Consider the following 16,252-nt stretch of genomic DNA (forward strand, 5'->3'; position numbering starts at 1 on the left):
TAGTGTAATTTATTGTTGACCAGTGATTGTAACTGTGTTACATTGTTTCCACTGTGATTCGATAGATGCTCATTCCGTTGTATATGGACGATGGCTCGCGTGTGGAGATGGTCATGAATATGCATGAGGGCGTCTATTTTTAGATACGGACTCCTGTTGTCTAGACTAACATCTAGTCTCTGAAATGAACATATTTTACAGAAAAAAAACAGTTGTTAAATTATAGATTTGCATGGGCTGTATTGGATATATTTGTTTCATGGTCTGTGTGACCATGAAATTCGATTATTTTTAAAATGACATTATTTGATTCACCTGATGAAGGAGTAAACATATACACCGAAACGTTGTGTTCCTCATAATAAAGAAGTTGACGTCCATAAATTCTCTTCCTTATGTGTATCACTTCTAAATGCCTTTCAAAGACGACATTATATGATAACGAGATTACTTCCCTGATATGTTTCCGTACCGTAAATACCATGCCTATATAGGAATAGGAAAATACATTACGTTCGCATCCTTCATATTTCTATTCCTAATATATAATATTTACGATACGAAAACACGTTCGGCTAATAATCTCCAGTTATCATATGAGTCCGTTTTCTTTAAAGCTTTTGGAACCCTTTTGGCACGGGGCCGTTTTAATCATAACCTGCCCTGGGAAAAACCACACAAACTCTACCACAGCGTCATCTCCGGGACTACAGTCTGTCGAGAGAGCAATTTAGGAGAGAAACGTCGCTGCATGAAGATTGTGGATCGCGTGCATTCCAAAAATATTTCTCAAGGGGAGTAACTACAGCAAGCACTTGTTCGGGTTTACGAAGGTAAAGGAGGTTTGTGCAAAGTCAATATCCAGGTATGTTTTCAGAATGTTGACAGACCGATCAGAGATGACCACAGATTGAAGTAACTTTAAATTAGTCTATGCTTACGCGGAACATTAATTGGCCACAGAACTGTGAATTCCGCACACGCATCTAATCATCAATTCATGATTGATCGCCACGACCAGAAATGACATGGTTTATGTCAAAAGGGAAGCATTCTATGGTATGGTTCGAAACTGAAACTGAACTAATATTATGTCTGGCAACAATGCAGTTTACCGGGCAACGCTCCGCCCGCTACAAACAGATGAATTACTGCGTTACAGCACTGTACCGTTACGATGGCTCACGCTCGAATGCACTCGCACTTGTCTCAGGGAGCTGAGACGCCTTGGCGATCTAACACCCCTCTTCGATCTTAGGAAGCTGACACGCCTTGGCGATCCAACACCCTTTTTTTGTCCTTAGGGTTAGCCTATAGTTAGGGCTAGGGTTAGCCATAAATTCTTATCTTTTCACAGTGTTGCATATAATTCAATGAGGGTCATCCTATTAGAGTAGTCTTTTTTGACCCGTTTCATTGCTCGATTGGTTACTCATTTTGATGGACAATGACAATGATTGTTTACTTAATTTCCCATGCATGTTAATGAGGTGCTAATGACCTGTTAAACAAGCACTAATTAAGAATTGACCTTCATTTTGTGTGAGTTCATTGGCGTATGAACCTTCATAGAGTGAGGGTCAAACATTGTATAAACGTCGTCGCAAGCTCCGACGTTCATAAAGTTTGGCCCTCACTCTATGAAGGTTCATACGCCAATGAACTCACACAAAGTGAAAGTCAATTCTTATAAACTTTTTATCACAATTTCTTACCTCAAAGGATGTAGGCCAAGATCTAAACACAATTATATTTAGTACGTGTGACTTCATGTTTACACTGACAGCCATACAACAACCAGCTATATTGCAGAGTAAAATAGTTCCTCAAAAAGAGAGGTGACATGGGCCTATGGATGCACAACTTGCCCTTCAGAAACATCTTACGCAGCACATGTGTTCAAATCATATCCTCATTAGATGAGAAAGGTCGGTAAAGAACTATCTCAGTAAGTCAGTCTCAATGACAGTCGTCGTAATACATGTACATCAAGTACAAGACGTCAAAATGGCCGACACGATAAACGTGAGGGGAGAGATTTCCGAAGTTGTTTATGAACCTGTGGCGGTTACATGTGTTAGTCTTCGTTGATCAACTAGCCGATCATTGAAAGGTGAATAAGGATGCGTCAAACAGACACTAAGGTAAATTCATAGATTGCTGGAGACGGTCAATGTCAGCCTAGGCATGGATCGAGTCAATACTACGATAGTTTAGATGTGGATTTCATCGTTTGTTCATTAGGATAGACCGCAGCGAGGATATTCGTGAACAATCATGCAGTCACGCTCTCTGACATTTCTCAATGTACACTGAAACGCTGAGACCAAGAATAAAGGTTCTAAATGATCAGAAAGAAAGGTTATGTATGTTTTCGTGCTAGGGAATTCACAGGGGTTTCCCCATGAATTTTACCAAGTAGTCCGTCAGTGTTAACGTCATTTCAAGAACACCGCCTAGTGAAAATCGTATGAACGTCAAATTGTGTCATTCATACACTGATGAACGTCAGTTTCGTGGTCATGTGACCGACCTCTCGTCCAATGGAAAAGCCGTATATCATGTAAACTTCAAATTAAAAAATTATTAACATGTGAATGTTTTCTTTGTCCAGTGGTAGAGCGTTGGCTAATTAGTGCAGTAATAGCGTGGTTCTCTATACATGTATTATCTTGGTAGTTAATATAAAATGGCTCATAAAGCACACTTACCAACCTATTACATATGTCGTATGCAAAATGTTTCTTGTTCTTTTTTCAACTTTTATGACACATCAATTAGGATTTATGGATGATGAATTTCTTTACTGAGTTTGGTAAGCAAAGTACCTGTCATTATCAACTAAAGGGGAGGCAATTCTAGTATATTATCACTCTATCACTATTCTATGGTTTATATCACTTCCTGTTTTGGATTATGCATAATCAGTATGCATACGACCAAAGTTGGGTCAAGGGACATCTCCCAAACAAATGGGCTCTTTTCTATCCAATTTTGAATGGAGGTGACAAAAAAAAATCATAAAAAGTTAATGTGTATACTTCCAAGTAGCTGTGACACATGCAACAAACACTGTATTCGATCAAGCGGTTGAATATCATGCCTAGTTTTGCATAAGCAAATACTCGACAGCAGATGTGGATATGAGATGTACCGACACCGCGACAATATGGAGCCCACAATAATACAGAGTCATACTATAATAGGCCCAAAATAGAGTATTGTTTCTGCCCCTATATAGTTCGGCCTAAAATGATTGGGAGGATGCAGTGTGAATGGTACAATCTTTGTATTCTTGAAGTAAATTAAGTGTGACATTACCCTGATATTAGAAGGTACTTTACACAGAGATTCAGAGATTCGCCTCCACCCCCTCCCACCACCACCGTTCTTGTTTTGAGTCTGTGCAGAGTTGCGTTCCCTAGTCAAGCCAGAAACCTATGATGATGGGTTCATATCTGAGATTCCCAAGATTATGATTCTAGGTTTGTCAGCACCTTTGGTTTGGTTTCATCAAAGTGGAAACTGTCCTGCATCACGTTAGACTTTGGAGCTGACCCACCCTGATATAACTGAAATATTGTTCAAAGTGGCTCTAAACCCATCTCACTCACACACTCTACATAATAGAACTGGGACGGTTGACTAGGGTACTCGGGTTGGATGGGTCCTGAGTAGGACCCAGGGACCCACAGGACTACCCAAACCCATGGTTAGTCACATGATATATTGTTTAATGACAAAAACCCACTATAGCTCAGTGCCTACGCAAGTTGCAAATGTTCGACATTCTTTCTGACATTGCACACATTCCTTTTGACTTGTATGTGTTTGAGTAAAGATAAAGCTACAGTCAACTTTATGCATGATCTGATCATTTCATACATGGCTGCAGTACAACAATTCCCAATCGGACAGTTTGTACCCAACTCTTGAGACCTACAGTGGGTACCCGGATAGGTTGGGTAATAGGGGATCAGGCACCCGGGTAGTAAATTTGGACTAGTCCCAGCCCTACTAAGCAAGTACATTTATTCGAATTAATATAACCACAGACTGTCGAAACTGAACTCTCTGTTAGCTGAGACTTGTGGTTTTATGCAAACTGAAGTGGGGTCACAACTCACTGGTGTTTTTTGTGAGCTTAAATGCAGGTTTGGGAAGATTATTTAGAGAAAATTGATTGTTCCATTGCCGTTGTATCTTTGTTAAAATAATATGTGTTGTATGTTTAAACAGATAGACCAGTGGATGTGATGAGAAGCATGATGCGCCTCGGCCTGTGTGGAGCTTGTAGGAACTTCCCCAACATTGGCTGGCTCTGCCAGGCACGGACATGGTCCTACTGCCTCATCCTCATTCTAACACTCAACATCATCTTCTACCTCAACAGCTGCTCCTTCTTCACCGACCCCGCAGACATAAAAAACTGGAAGCATGGTTTTGTCAATGAACTCCCAGACCACCATTTCATCTCCTTTAGGTCCCGATTGGGTGAAGACGTCAAGGACACTCTCCGAAGTTCTGTTCCACCAACTGTCCACTACTTTTGGTGTCAGACGGGAAGCTTTCAGTTCCAGCATTACCTGAGTGTCCTGAGTGCGTACAAACTGCTCCAACCCAGCGAGATAATATTCCACTACAACAGCCCACCAGAAAGAGATGATCTTGGTTATTACCAATACTTCGAAGACCTTTTGAGAGATTTGCCCAATTTGTTTCCAGAACCGTTGTCAGACAGTAGAGCCTGTCATGAAAATTCCCTCGAAGCACTGGAATATATTTCTGACATGTTAAACAAGCAGGGAGGTGTTGTCCTTGGTGTGAATGTTGTACTTTCTGAAAATATACTGCAGTTTATGAACAAACCAATATCTTTGAACCATGTGGAAATTAATTTTGCATCCACTGGTGTCCTGATGATGTCACCTAATGTGCTAACAGCCAACACCAAAACATCTATTTTAACTTCCCCGACAAACATCCAATGCTCCCCCAACTCCACCTTCAGGAACCATCATCATCCCTGTGCCGTCCTCTTGAGGGAACTCTTCCCTGTCCAGATCTTTCACCTGCAAAATGATTTTGGTGAGCTTGCACGATTTGTTGGATATGGTCAAAAGGAGTTACTGGTTGCCTCGCCTCAGAAAGACCTCATCCCAAACATTGTACACTATGTTTGGCTTGGAGATAATTACTTTACCTTCTTTAATCAGTTGTGTCTCCTCAGCGCTTTGTATATTCAGAAAGCAGAAAAGATTTACATTCATGGAAATAAAGAACCAAGAGGAATATACTGGGAAGAAGTCAAAAATCGGCCCCAGGTGCAGTTTATTTATCGAGATTTCCCTCATTTTGTGTTTGGAAACGAGTTGAACAATCCATCTCATGCCAGTGATATTTTGAGAGTTGATGTTCTACTTCGGTACGGAGGTGTCTACTTGGATTGGGATCTACTGTTGGTGAAGCCGTTGTCAGAAGGTCAGAGGAAGTATGAAGCACTTGTGTGTGTAGATTGGCCGCAGGCGGGCCATTACCCTGACACATTTAACATGGGCATAATGGCTGCTAAACAAGGAGCTACTTATCTCCAGTTCATGATGGAATCTTTCCGTCACTATGTGGACAGGGACTGGGCGTTCAATGCCATCCAGGTACCCTACAAGGTTTATGAACAACACCCGGACAGTGTCCTTCTTGACCGACACCTGCAGGTCATCTGCTTCAAAGGGTCCTGTCATCCAACATGGAGGGCAGGATACAAAGAGATCCCAGATGACGTTCAAGATGCTCCACAGTTTGACTGGAAGACAGAGGCGAACGGCATTCACTGGACATTCCCAGACCCAACTGAGTTTTCAGACAAGGAGACTCTGCTCGCCTCTACTGGCTTGTATGCAGACATAGGGAAGTATGTCCTACACCAAGTTGGTGGCTAATACTAAATACTGTATTCGACGTAATAAGCGCCCACGGCCATATTTGCTAATATATTGGCTAGTGAACAATCCCAATTAGCACCCCTTCCGATTGGTAAATGTACAAAAGACTTATTTATTCGTGTATAATGCGCACTCGTGTGTTATATGCACCCTTAATTATGGGCATTTAAATTCTGGAAAAATATATCTGTCGTACAAAAAAACATTTCAGGCTGTCAGCATAAACCATGAAATTTATCTTTCAACTCTGTTTTTTTCACCAAAATAATATTCTAATAAGAGCCCCCTATTTTTGATTTTGAGAGCGCCCCAGGCGCTTATTATGTCGAATACGGTAAACAAACATGTTTCTGGTTTCCTTGAACTCATCTGGAGCTTTTGGCCCTGAAGAACATTCTTGGTACTTTTCCTGGAGTTGCACTACGGCCGTTTTATCAGCCCTGTATTGTATGTATTTTATGCCACTTGTGGATATTTTAGGGTTGGGATGATACACCAAGTGTGCGATCCGATATGTATCGCAGTACCTTGCTCACGATCCAATATGTATCGCAGTACCTTGCTCATGATCCGATATGTATCGCAGTACCTTGCTTCACGATCCGATATGTATCGCAGTACCTTGCTCACGATCCGATATGTATCACAGTACCTTGCTCACGATCCGATATGTATCGCAGTACCTTGCTTCACGATCCGGTATGTAGCGCAGTACCTTGCTCACGATCCGATATGTATCGCAGTACCTTGCTCATGATCCGATACGTAACGCGATATACTTGCATGTGCACTTATCTGTGGTGCGTAAGCTATCTCTGTCAGAGCCAGAACTGCCAAATACCTGGCACACTAATGATTAACAGTTAGCAGTGTCAGGTATGGCGCAATGGATGAAAATATTTGCATTTTCAATACTCATTTTTACTTGTAATTAGTGTTTGGTGTAACATTTATTCAAGAAAACATTTAAAGTAAGAATCGATACTTTTTACTCAATGTGCGACTGTGATCGCTTCTTGTATCGAGAAGTCAAAAATCGCGATCCATCGATACATTGGTGTATCGTCCCACCATGGGTATATTTGTTGTGCTTCACTATAGATGAACCAGGTCAACGGATGGCCTGCCTCATCCCCATGCTCTTAGGCTCTGTTAAAGTACGATGTTAAAGTATAGCACGATCATGGTGCTAAGGTTGATTTGAGAAACAGCGCCCATGGACGCACATGCCAAGAGAGTCTCAGGACAACTGAAAATTGAGACGATCTTCAGTATTATTCTGCTGAAATTGAAAGTCATGTCAGTTATTTTGTGGGTTGTTTGAATATTCTCTGGGGCCTAAACCCAAAGGCTGTTCTGTGAACAAAGCCTATTTTCTACCCTTGCCACATCAAGGCCACTTTTCTTGGCTCGACCCTGGCACACCCTCGCATAGATCACAAGTTGTGCCTCTTGTCATGAAAACGCGATATCCAATCAGATCGCTGTTCATGTGGCAAGACTGGAAACAAAACTTCGATAAAAGGCTAGTGGATGCTCTTGCCTCAGGAAGATGGCAGTGAGGTAGAACTAGCCCAAGTTGTTATGGAGTCAAGTTCTTACAAATATTTGTAAATGTTGCTTTCTGAATATCATATCATGTATTGTTTAAGCAAGTATACACTTGCGATACATCGATTCATCGATGAAATGTGACACCAGTGTATTATAGATGTCTCCTATTCAAGGCCTAAGGCGGTAGATTGCATGATCACCAACCAATCTACAAAATGGCAATCACTAACCACTGGACAAATGTCCATCATATGATCACCAACCACTGGACTGGATGTGATGGACCATCATTGACTGTTTGTTTACTGTGGTATCCATCCTTTACAAAATGGCCACCAAGCCTCAGAAGAGAGCTTTTATTCATGGAGGTTGTGGTTACGCATGCCAACCAAGAATTTACTCCCTCTGTTCATGTATAACCCATTTGTGTTCTTCTATTTATAATATGACTACCGCTACACAAGATCTGTGGCCATCCCATTCAGGCCACATCAGAATGACCTTTCGCAAACTTTGACTGACCAGTGAAATGACTTACAGGAGGTCGACACTAGCCAATCAGAAAACAGCTTTATGACACTAGTTTCAAACTGGCAAAATCCTTTCCAGACTAGGATTTTTGAAAATATTTTGAGAAAGTTTGATTCAAAATAGAGAAATTCAACATTTGAAAACTGATCAAATGAAAATTCTGGAATGTCTAATAGATGTCCTGCCTTCTGTTTCAAGTGTTTATCTTGTTGAAGCAAGAGATAGATGATGATTATGATTGTATCAGTTGTACTGCCCATTACTGTCGTTAGGAATGCCCTGTGGTAACTTCTTCGAGGATGCAAGATTAGAAAACACATTTGAACTTCCACTCTCGTAAGTGTGACTTGTAATGGGATGTCCCCAAATCTGTGTTGCGGTAGCAAACACCAAGATCTGATTTTAATGAGATTTGGTTTACATGTTCATATTTAAAAACTTTGTTACTGTTTTGTACAATTGTATTATTTCTATTGGTTTAAATGATAGATTGCATTGGTGATGAGTTGGTTTGTGTTATCTACCAACTGTGACAACAACAATCCACGTTTCAACGCCTGGTACAAGTTTTTGTCACTTGAAGCTGAAACATTGTATTCCCATTCGTATACTGTAGTACAGAGTTGCGCCCCTTTGGCATGCCAGAATCCTATCCTATGGGTTTGAATCCAAACATTGGTCAGCACAGTACCCATCCTTCTGGGTTTCATCAAAGTGGTCAGCATGTAAGGTCTTTATCGCTTCCCACATTCTCCCAACACAAAGATGACACGCAATGATATACAAGTAACCATGGTAACTGACAAACAATTTAAAGTGTTTTTTATATCCCTCTCTCTCACTCACACTGCAGTACATGCTTAATTCAGCAGTTTTGGATCTGAATGTCTCGGAATACACAGAACATAACTATACCACTCACAAGAAGTTAAGGGTTTTATGCTTTAATATTACTTTAGTTAATATGTCATGCCATTAACTATAGTAGTATGAAAGAATCGGGTGAACCTTAACTTTGTTGTAGAAGTATATAATTGATAGGGCTGTGTATTAGTGAAACGTGTACATGCAGATCCTATTTTCTGCATACTAAAGAAAACATTTCTAATAATTTAATAAATGAACCATGGTATTAGAATTCCCCTCTCGTTTGCAAAGATGTCAAAGACAGCGTGTTCAGTCTCCGCCATTTTGTCGTCATGGATACAGTGATAATGTGAGAGCAAAATCACTGTCAAGTTTCTCAGATTTATGAATCGAATTCATAGGGAAACATATGTAAATTAGTTTCTGCTCAGATTTTAGGTTAAAAGGAAACAAATAATAATGAAACTTGTTACACATGTCAATCTCATTAAAACCCCGCTTCTGCTAAACAAAGATCTGAGGACATCCCATTACGGGTCATGTCAGACAGACCTTTCACAAATTTTGACCAACCAATGAAATGACTAACAAGAAGTCGACAATAGTCAATCAGAAGGCAGCTTAATCAAGCTTTAATCAAGCTTTACAACACAAATAACCATTCTGGAATGCCTAATAGATGGTCTAGATTGTATGAATACAGACATTGATACCCTATGTTTGTTTTTTTCAAGGTTGCACGATAAAAAAAATCACATTTCAACTGTCACTTTCATGATCTGATAAACGATGCTCTCGTTGGTCAGATGAAAGGTCGTTCTGACATGACCGCAATGGGATGTCCTCAGATCTTTGTTTGGCGGTAGCAAGAACTAAGATCTGATTTTAATGAGATTTTTACACATGTTTACCCAATATACCAGATAAAATATTGCAATATGTATCATTAAATAAGTGTAATGCATTCTTCGTTATGCCAGTTATACGTGCAGTCCTAATAATATACTGAACTGCAAAAGAAACATCACCATGGATAGATATATGAGAAACTTTATTTTTCCAAACACTGTAAACTTACTTTGAGACATATTAAAATGATGAAACTTGGCTAAACTGATCATCAAGGTTGAAATTAAAGTGTCAAATGTTCTTAAAGTGAAACACAACACTAGTCTCTGAGAAAATGGCATCACAAGTCAGTGTATCGTGTGTCTGCCATGTGCATTGATAACTGCCTTGCAACGTCAATACATGGAATGGCTCAGGTGGTTGATGAAGGCCATACACACTTGAGCCCACACACTGAGGAACGCCTGACGCAGTTCAGCTGCAGTTGTCGGCCTTGGTCGGATGTCATTCAGCCATCTTTGAATCTCGTCCCACAGGTGCTCAATGGGATTTAAATCTGGACTAAGGGTAGGCCACTGCATGGTTCTGATGCCATTCTGCTGGAGGAAGTCTCTTGTTGCTCTCGCAGTGAGGGCACGGGCGTTATCATGCTGAAACTCTTGGTTGCAGCGACATGCCAAATGAGGTATGGCATGTGGTCTCAAGACTTGATCAATGTACCGAAATGCTATGACACCATGGCCTCTGACGTCAGGTGGTGACCCTTGGTCTTCGACTATGTGGTCGGTCATCTGTAGTGTTGGTGGTCTGGTACCATTGCTGGAGCCTGTATATGGTCCTTACGTGGACTTGAAATGCATTGCCTACTTGCCGGGTGGTTTGTCCAGCTTGCAATCGTTCAAGGGCTTGGTGTCGCTGATTTCTTGTCAGTCTTGGCATGTGGTAGCAATTCAATAACGAATGGGGGCGGTCGGGTAGCCTAGTGGTTAAAGCGTTCGCTCGGCACGCCGAAGACCCGGGTTCGATTCCCGACATGGGTACAATGTGTGAAGCCCATTTCTGGTGTCCCCCGCCGTGATATTGCTGGAATAATGCTAAAAGCGGCGTAAAACCATATTCACTCACTCACTCAATAACGACTGATTGTTATCCCATCTGGGTGGATTTTTATGGGGCAAGAAATAGGGTAATGCATGTCATCTGCTTTGTTTTTTTATCATCAAATTTCATTTTTCTGGACAAGGTAATGTTTAATTTTAGAAACTTTGACAAAAATTACCCAGAAATTTAAATGACATCTTTTCATGCAATGTTACTTGGGGTGACGTTTCTTTTGCGGTTCAGTATAGATTTTACTCTTCACTGTCAGATGATATACTATTTGTGTTGTATTTCTTTGCATTCTTCTGCCAATTGTTTGTGTGGTACACTCATTTTGTTTTACATTTTCTTAACCCAATGGCATGTTGCGGCCACTAAAATCTTCCTATTCTTGTTATAAACATGATAAATATTATGATTGGTTACCTTGGTTTCATGTTGTAGTGGTTGTTGATCCCAGGTCTGATCCTGGAATGTAGTTTTTACAGTGACCTTCATCGAGCAATAAAACCATGCACCAACTTCGTTTCCTTTCTTCATTGTTGTGAGTGCCAATGTTATAAGATATTTGTTGATATTCAATGAGGGCATTGGCAACAATTGTTGGTGTACTTGGTTGGAAAATTTATGTTTTTACCCTATGTTCCTACTAAGATGTATTTATATTTTTGCACATCTCTGGTACTGTTTATTATATTCCATATGTTATTTTCTTCCTTAGATATTCATGGTTGTGAATTTTATAATGACTTTTGTATTTTATACTTCACCGTTGACACTTTGTGCCCAATTATATATTTAGCTCATGTTTGCATTGTGTACATTGTGTCGTGTTATTACAAGGTGTTCGTAACTTGTCCAGCGTTTTCACTTCGGAATTATTTATTACTATTAATTCCAATACTTGGTATTTCCAAGTTATATGTTCACTCATGTTTTATGAATCCCAATAATAAGAGGACCCGTGAAAATCGGGGATAGAATTGTCTTCAGCAACCCATGCTTGTCATAAAAAGCGAATGGGTTGTCAGGCTCAACTTGGTTGATGCATGTCGGCGTATTCCAATTGCATGGATCGATGCTGATGGAATATTGTTGAGTGTGGTGTTAAACAACAAACAAACAAAATCATTAAGATAATATTTCATTTTTGTTAACAATAGATATCAGTACAGCAATGACTGCAAACTGTGTGCCATTCTGTTTTGAGGTTTATGTAGTGTGTTGTCTGGTGGTCTTGAATTTATACATTTTGCTGAAGGAATCATTTGTTTGCTCACAATTCTGTAAATATAATTATATGTGTATCACCTACAAACAACGAATCTCACTGGGTTGTTTCATCTGATGAAGGTGAACTCCAGTCCCTTTTACTCTCTTGTTATTTTGAGCCAAGTAAATGCATTTTGTTTTAAAACTGTCGTATCGTGTTGTTTATTTATAGTTTAAGACTTTAGCTACCACAGGAAGATGATTTGCTTGAATGAACAAGACAGTTGGCTAGATGTGATCACATGACCCAGAGACTGATGCCTAGATGTGATCACATGACCTGAGTGGCTGAATGAGACCAATGGTTAGATGTGATCACATGACTCGAGTGGCTGAAGGAGATCGATGGCTAGATGTGATCACATGACTCGAGTGGCTGAAGGAGATCGATGGCTAGATGTGATCACATGACCCGAGTGGCTGAATGAGATTGATGGCTAGATATGATCACATGACTCGAATCTGAATGAGATCGATGGCTAGATGTGATCACATGACTCGAAGCTCAATGAGATCGATGGTTAGATGTGATCACATGATCTGAGTGGCTGAATGAGACTGTTGGCTAGATATGATCACATGACCCGAGCGGCTAAAGGAGACATTTGGCTAGATGTGATCACATGACCCGAGTGGCTGAATGAGACCGATGGCTAGATGTGATCACATGACCCCAGAGGCTGAAGGAGACTGAAGGCTAGATATGATCACATGACCCGAGTGGCTGAAGGAGATCGATATTTAGACATGATCACATGACCCAAGTGGCTGAAGGAGACCGATGGTTAGATGTGATCACATGACCCCAGAGGCTAAAGAAGGCAGATGGTTAGATGTGATCACATGACCTGAGTGGCTGAATGAGACCAATGGTTAGATGTGATCACATGACCAAAGTGGCGGAAGGAGACAGTTGGCTACATGTGATCAAATGACCCGACTGGCTGAAGGAGGCAGATGGTTAGATGTGATCACATGACCCCAGAGGCTAAAGGAGGCAGATGGTTAGATGTGATCACATGTCCTCAGTGACTGAATGAGACCGATGGCTAGATATGATCACATGACCTGAGTGGCTGAATGAGATCACTGGCTAGATGTGATCACATGACCCAAGTGGCTGAATGAGACTGATGGCTAGATGTGATCACATGACCTGAGTGGCTGAATGAGATCACTGGCTAGATGTGGTCACATGGCCCCAGAGGCTAAAGGAGGCAGATGGTTAGATGTGGTCACATGACCCGAGTGGCTGAAGGAGACAGTTGGCTAGATGTGATCACATGACCCAAGTGGCTGAATGAGACAGATGGTTAGACATGATCACATGACCTGAGTGGCTGAATGAGACCAATGGTTAGATGTGATCACGTGACCCCAGGGGCTGAATGAGACCGATGGTTAGATGTGATCACATGACCCGAGTGGCTAAAGGAAGCAGATGGTTAGATGTGATCACATGACCCGAGTGGCTGAAGGAGACATTTGGCTAGATGTGATGACATGACCCGAGTGGCTGAATGAGACAGTTGGCTAGATGTGATCACATGACCCGTGTGGCTGAATGGGATCGATGGCTAGATATGATCACATGACTCGAATCTGAATGAGATCGATGGCTAGATGTGATCACATGAGTCGAAGCTCAATGAGATCGATGGTTAGATGTGATCACATGATCTGAGTGGCTGAATGAGACTGTTGGCTAGATATGATCACATGACCCGAGCGGCTAAAGGAGACATTTGGCTAGATGTGATCACATGACTCAAGTGGCTGAATGAGACCGATGGCTAGATGTGATCACATGACCCAAGTGGCTGAAGGAGATCGATGGCTAGATGTGATCACATGACTCGAGTGGCTGAAGGAGATCGATGGCTAGATGTGATCACATGACCCGAGTGGCTGAATGAGATTGATGGCTAGATATGATCACATGAATCGAATCTGAATGAGATCGATGGCTAGATGTGATCACATGAGTCGAAGCTCAATGAGATCGATGGTTAGATGTGATCACATGATCTGAGTGGCTGAATGAGACTGTTGGCTAGATATGATCACATGACCCGAGCGGCTAAAGGAGACATTTGGCTAGATGTGATCACATGACCCGAGTGGCTGAATGAGACCGATGGCTAGATGTGATCACATGACCCCAGAGGCTGAAGGAGACTGAAGGCTAGATATGATCACATGACCCGAGTGGCTGAAGGAGATCGATATTTAGACATGATCACATGACCCAAGTGGCTGAAGGAGACCGATGGTTAGATGTGATCACATGACCCCAGAGGCTAAAGGAGGCAGATGGTTAGATGTGATCACATGACCTGAGTGGCTGAATGAGACCGATGGTTAGATGTGATCACATGGCCCCAGAGGCTAAAGGAGGCAGATGGTTAGATGTGGTCACATGACCCGAGTGGCTGAAGGAGACAGTTGGCTAGATGTGATCACATGACCCAAGTGGCTGAATGAGACAGATGGTTAGACATGATCACATGACCTGAGTGGCTGAATGAGACCAATGGTTAGATGTGATCACGTGACCCCAGGGGCTGAATGAGACCGATGGTTAGATGTGATCACATGACCCGAGTGGCTAAAGGAAGCAGATGGTTAGATGTGGTCTAATGACCCGAGTGGCTGAAGGAGACATTTGGCTAGATGTGATGACATGACCCGAGTGGCTGAATGAGACAGTTGGCTAGATGTGATCACATGACCCGTGTGGCTGAATGGGATCGATGGCTAGATATGATCACATGACTCGAATCTGAATGAGACCGATGGCTAGATGTGATCACATGACCCGACTGAACGAGACACTTGGTAAGACGATAGCATCCTTCCAAGCAGAGCTCCACCTCACTGAACAGTGATTAACTTGGCGTTAATCTTCTTAAAGAATATATTCTAAAAACACACTAATATAAGATATAACAGTCCAGCTTAACTTTACAAGGGGGCACGGGTATCCCAGTCGTCTAATGTGCCGACATTCGCTGTGCAGAGGTGCGTCCATTGGGCACGTCAGAAACCTATGACTGTGGGTTCGAATCCCGGTTCGCCCGGATTATGTTTCTAGGTTTGTCAGCACCATACCCGTGCTCGTGGGTTTCACCGAAGTGGTAGACGTCTAAGACCTGCATCACTTTCCCCCCACATTAAGCTGGCACGCCGTGATATAACTGGAATACTGTTTAAAACGGCGTTGAACCCAACTCACTCACTCATTATCTGAACAACCTGGTTCCCTTTCGTTCCTGCGACAGAATGGGACTGACTGAGGCAGAGCAAGAGCAGCGACACCAAGCGGAGGATCCGGTCTACCTATTGCAAGCCTATGATTAAACTGATTACACGGTATTAGAACGAGCCCAAATTAACCAAATATCGAACTAGTAACGATCCCTCATCCAACGGGTTGCATATAACATGGATAATCTCACACATAATTATACACAAGGAAAAAAACAGGGTTACAGTACTTTCATATACTCAAGTCATTCTATAGAATAACTTCCTGTATGTATTTTCAGACGAAACCCATTTGGGGGTTTTTGGGTTGTTTTTTTATAAAATGACAACCAATTTTTAAATTCAGATATCAACATCGATCATCTTATGGCCTGTTTAGTAATTGTTCCATTGCAATAGCTAACTAACTACCCTTTCCGCGGCTTCGTATATCTTTCCGCGGCATCATATATCTTCTTGTACCAACTACCCACAAGGTACAAGATGTTTCTAATAGATGCATGGGGTGAGTGAGTGAGTTTGGTTTTACGCGTCCTTTAGCAATATTCCAGCTATATCACGGAGGGTGATACCAGAAATGGGTTTTCCACATGCTGCCCCTGTAGGGAATCGAATGCTTTAACCAGTTGGCTACCCCATAGCTCTAAAGAATATACAGGGAAATTCGGGTGATATAAAGAGAAAGAAAGGGTGGATATTGTGGATTATACTAGCATCTCTCCATACATATGTCCTCTGGTCAACACAATGCGCGCCATATTTCGCTATGCAGAGTTATGTCCCTTATATGTGCCAGTATCTGCTAATTGGTCAGTCGAATACTCGATTCGCCTCCATTAAGATCCATGACATGCCAACGAAGTGGTCAA

The 16,252-nt window shown here is 41.7% G+C and overlaps 1 protein-coding gene across 2 annotated transcripts; it reads left to right on the forward strand.

Moving 5' to 3' along the window:
- Nucleotides 1-787: 787 nt before the first annotated feature.
- Nucleotides 788-6,095, forward strand: LOC139479969 (uncharacterized). Of its 2 annotated transcripts, none has more exons than XM_071262922.1 (2): nucleotides 788-833; nucleotides 4,240-6,095. In XM_071262922.1, the coding sequence occupies exon 2, from the start codon at nucleotides 4,257-4,259 to the stop codon at nucleotides 5,937-5,939; it is 1,683 nt and encodes a 560-aa protein (XP_071119023.1). In that variant the 5' UTR covers nucleotides 788-833; nucleotides 4,240-4,256; the 3' UTR covers nucleotides 5,940-6,095. The 2 variants fall into 2 exon arrangements, with proteins under 2 accessions (XP_071119023.1, XP_071119022.1); XM_071262921.1 differs by having other exon boundaries at nucleotides 797-865.
- The last annotated feature ends 10,157 nt before the right edge of the window (nucleotides 6,096-16,252 follow it).

Source organism: Haliotis cracherodii, unplaced genomic scaffold (assembly GCF_022045235.1).
Source record: "Haliotis cracherodii isolate W230 unplaced genomic scaffold, xgHalCrac1.p SCAF_4, whole genome shotgun sequence".
Taxonomy (NCBI): domain Eukaryota; kingdom Metazoa; phylum Mollusca; class Gastropoda; order Lepetellida; family Haliotidae; genus Haliotis; species Haliotis cracherodii.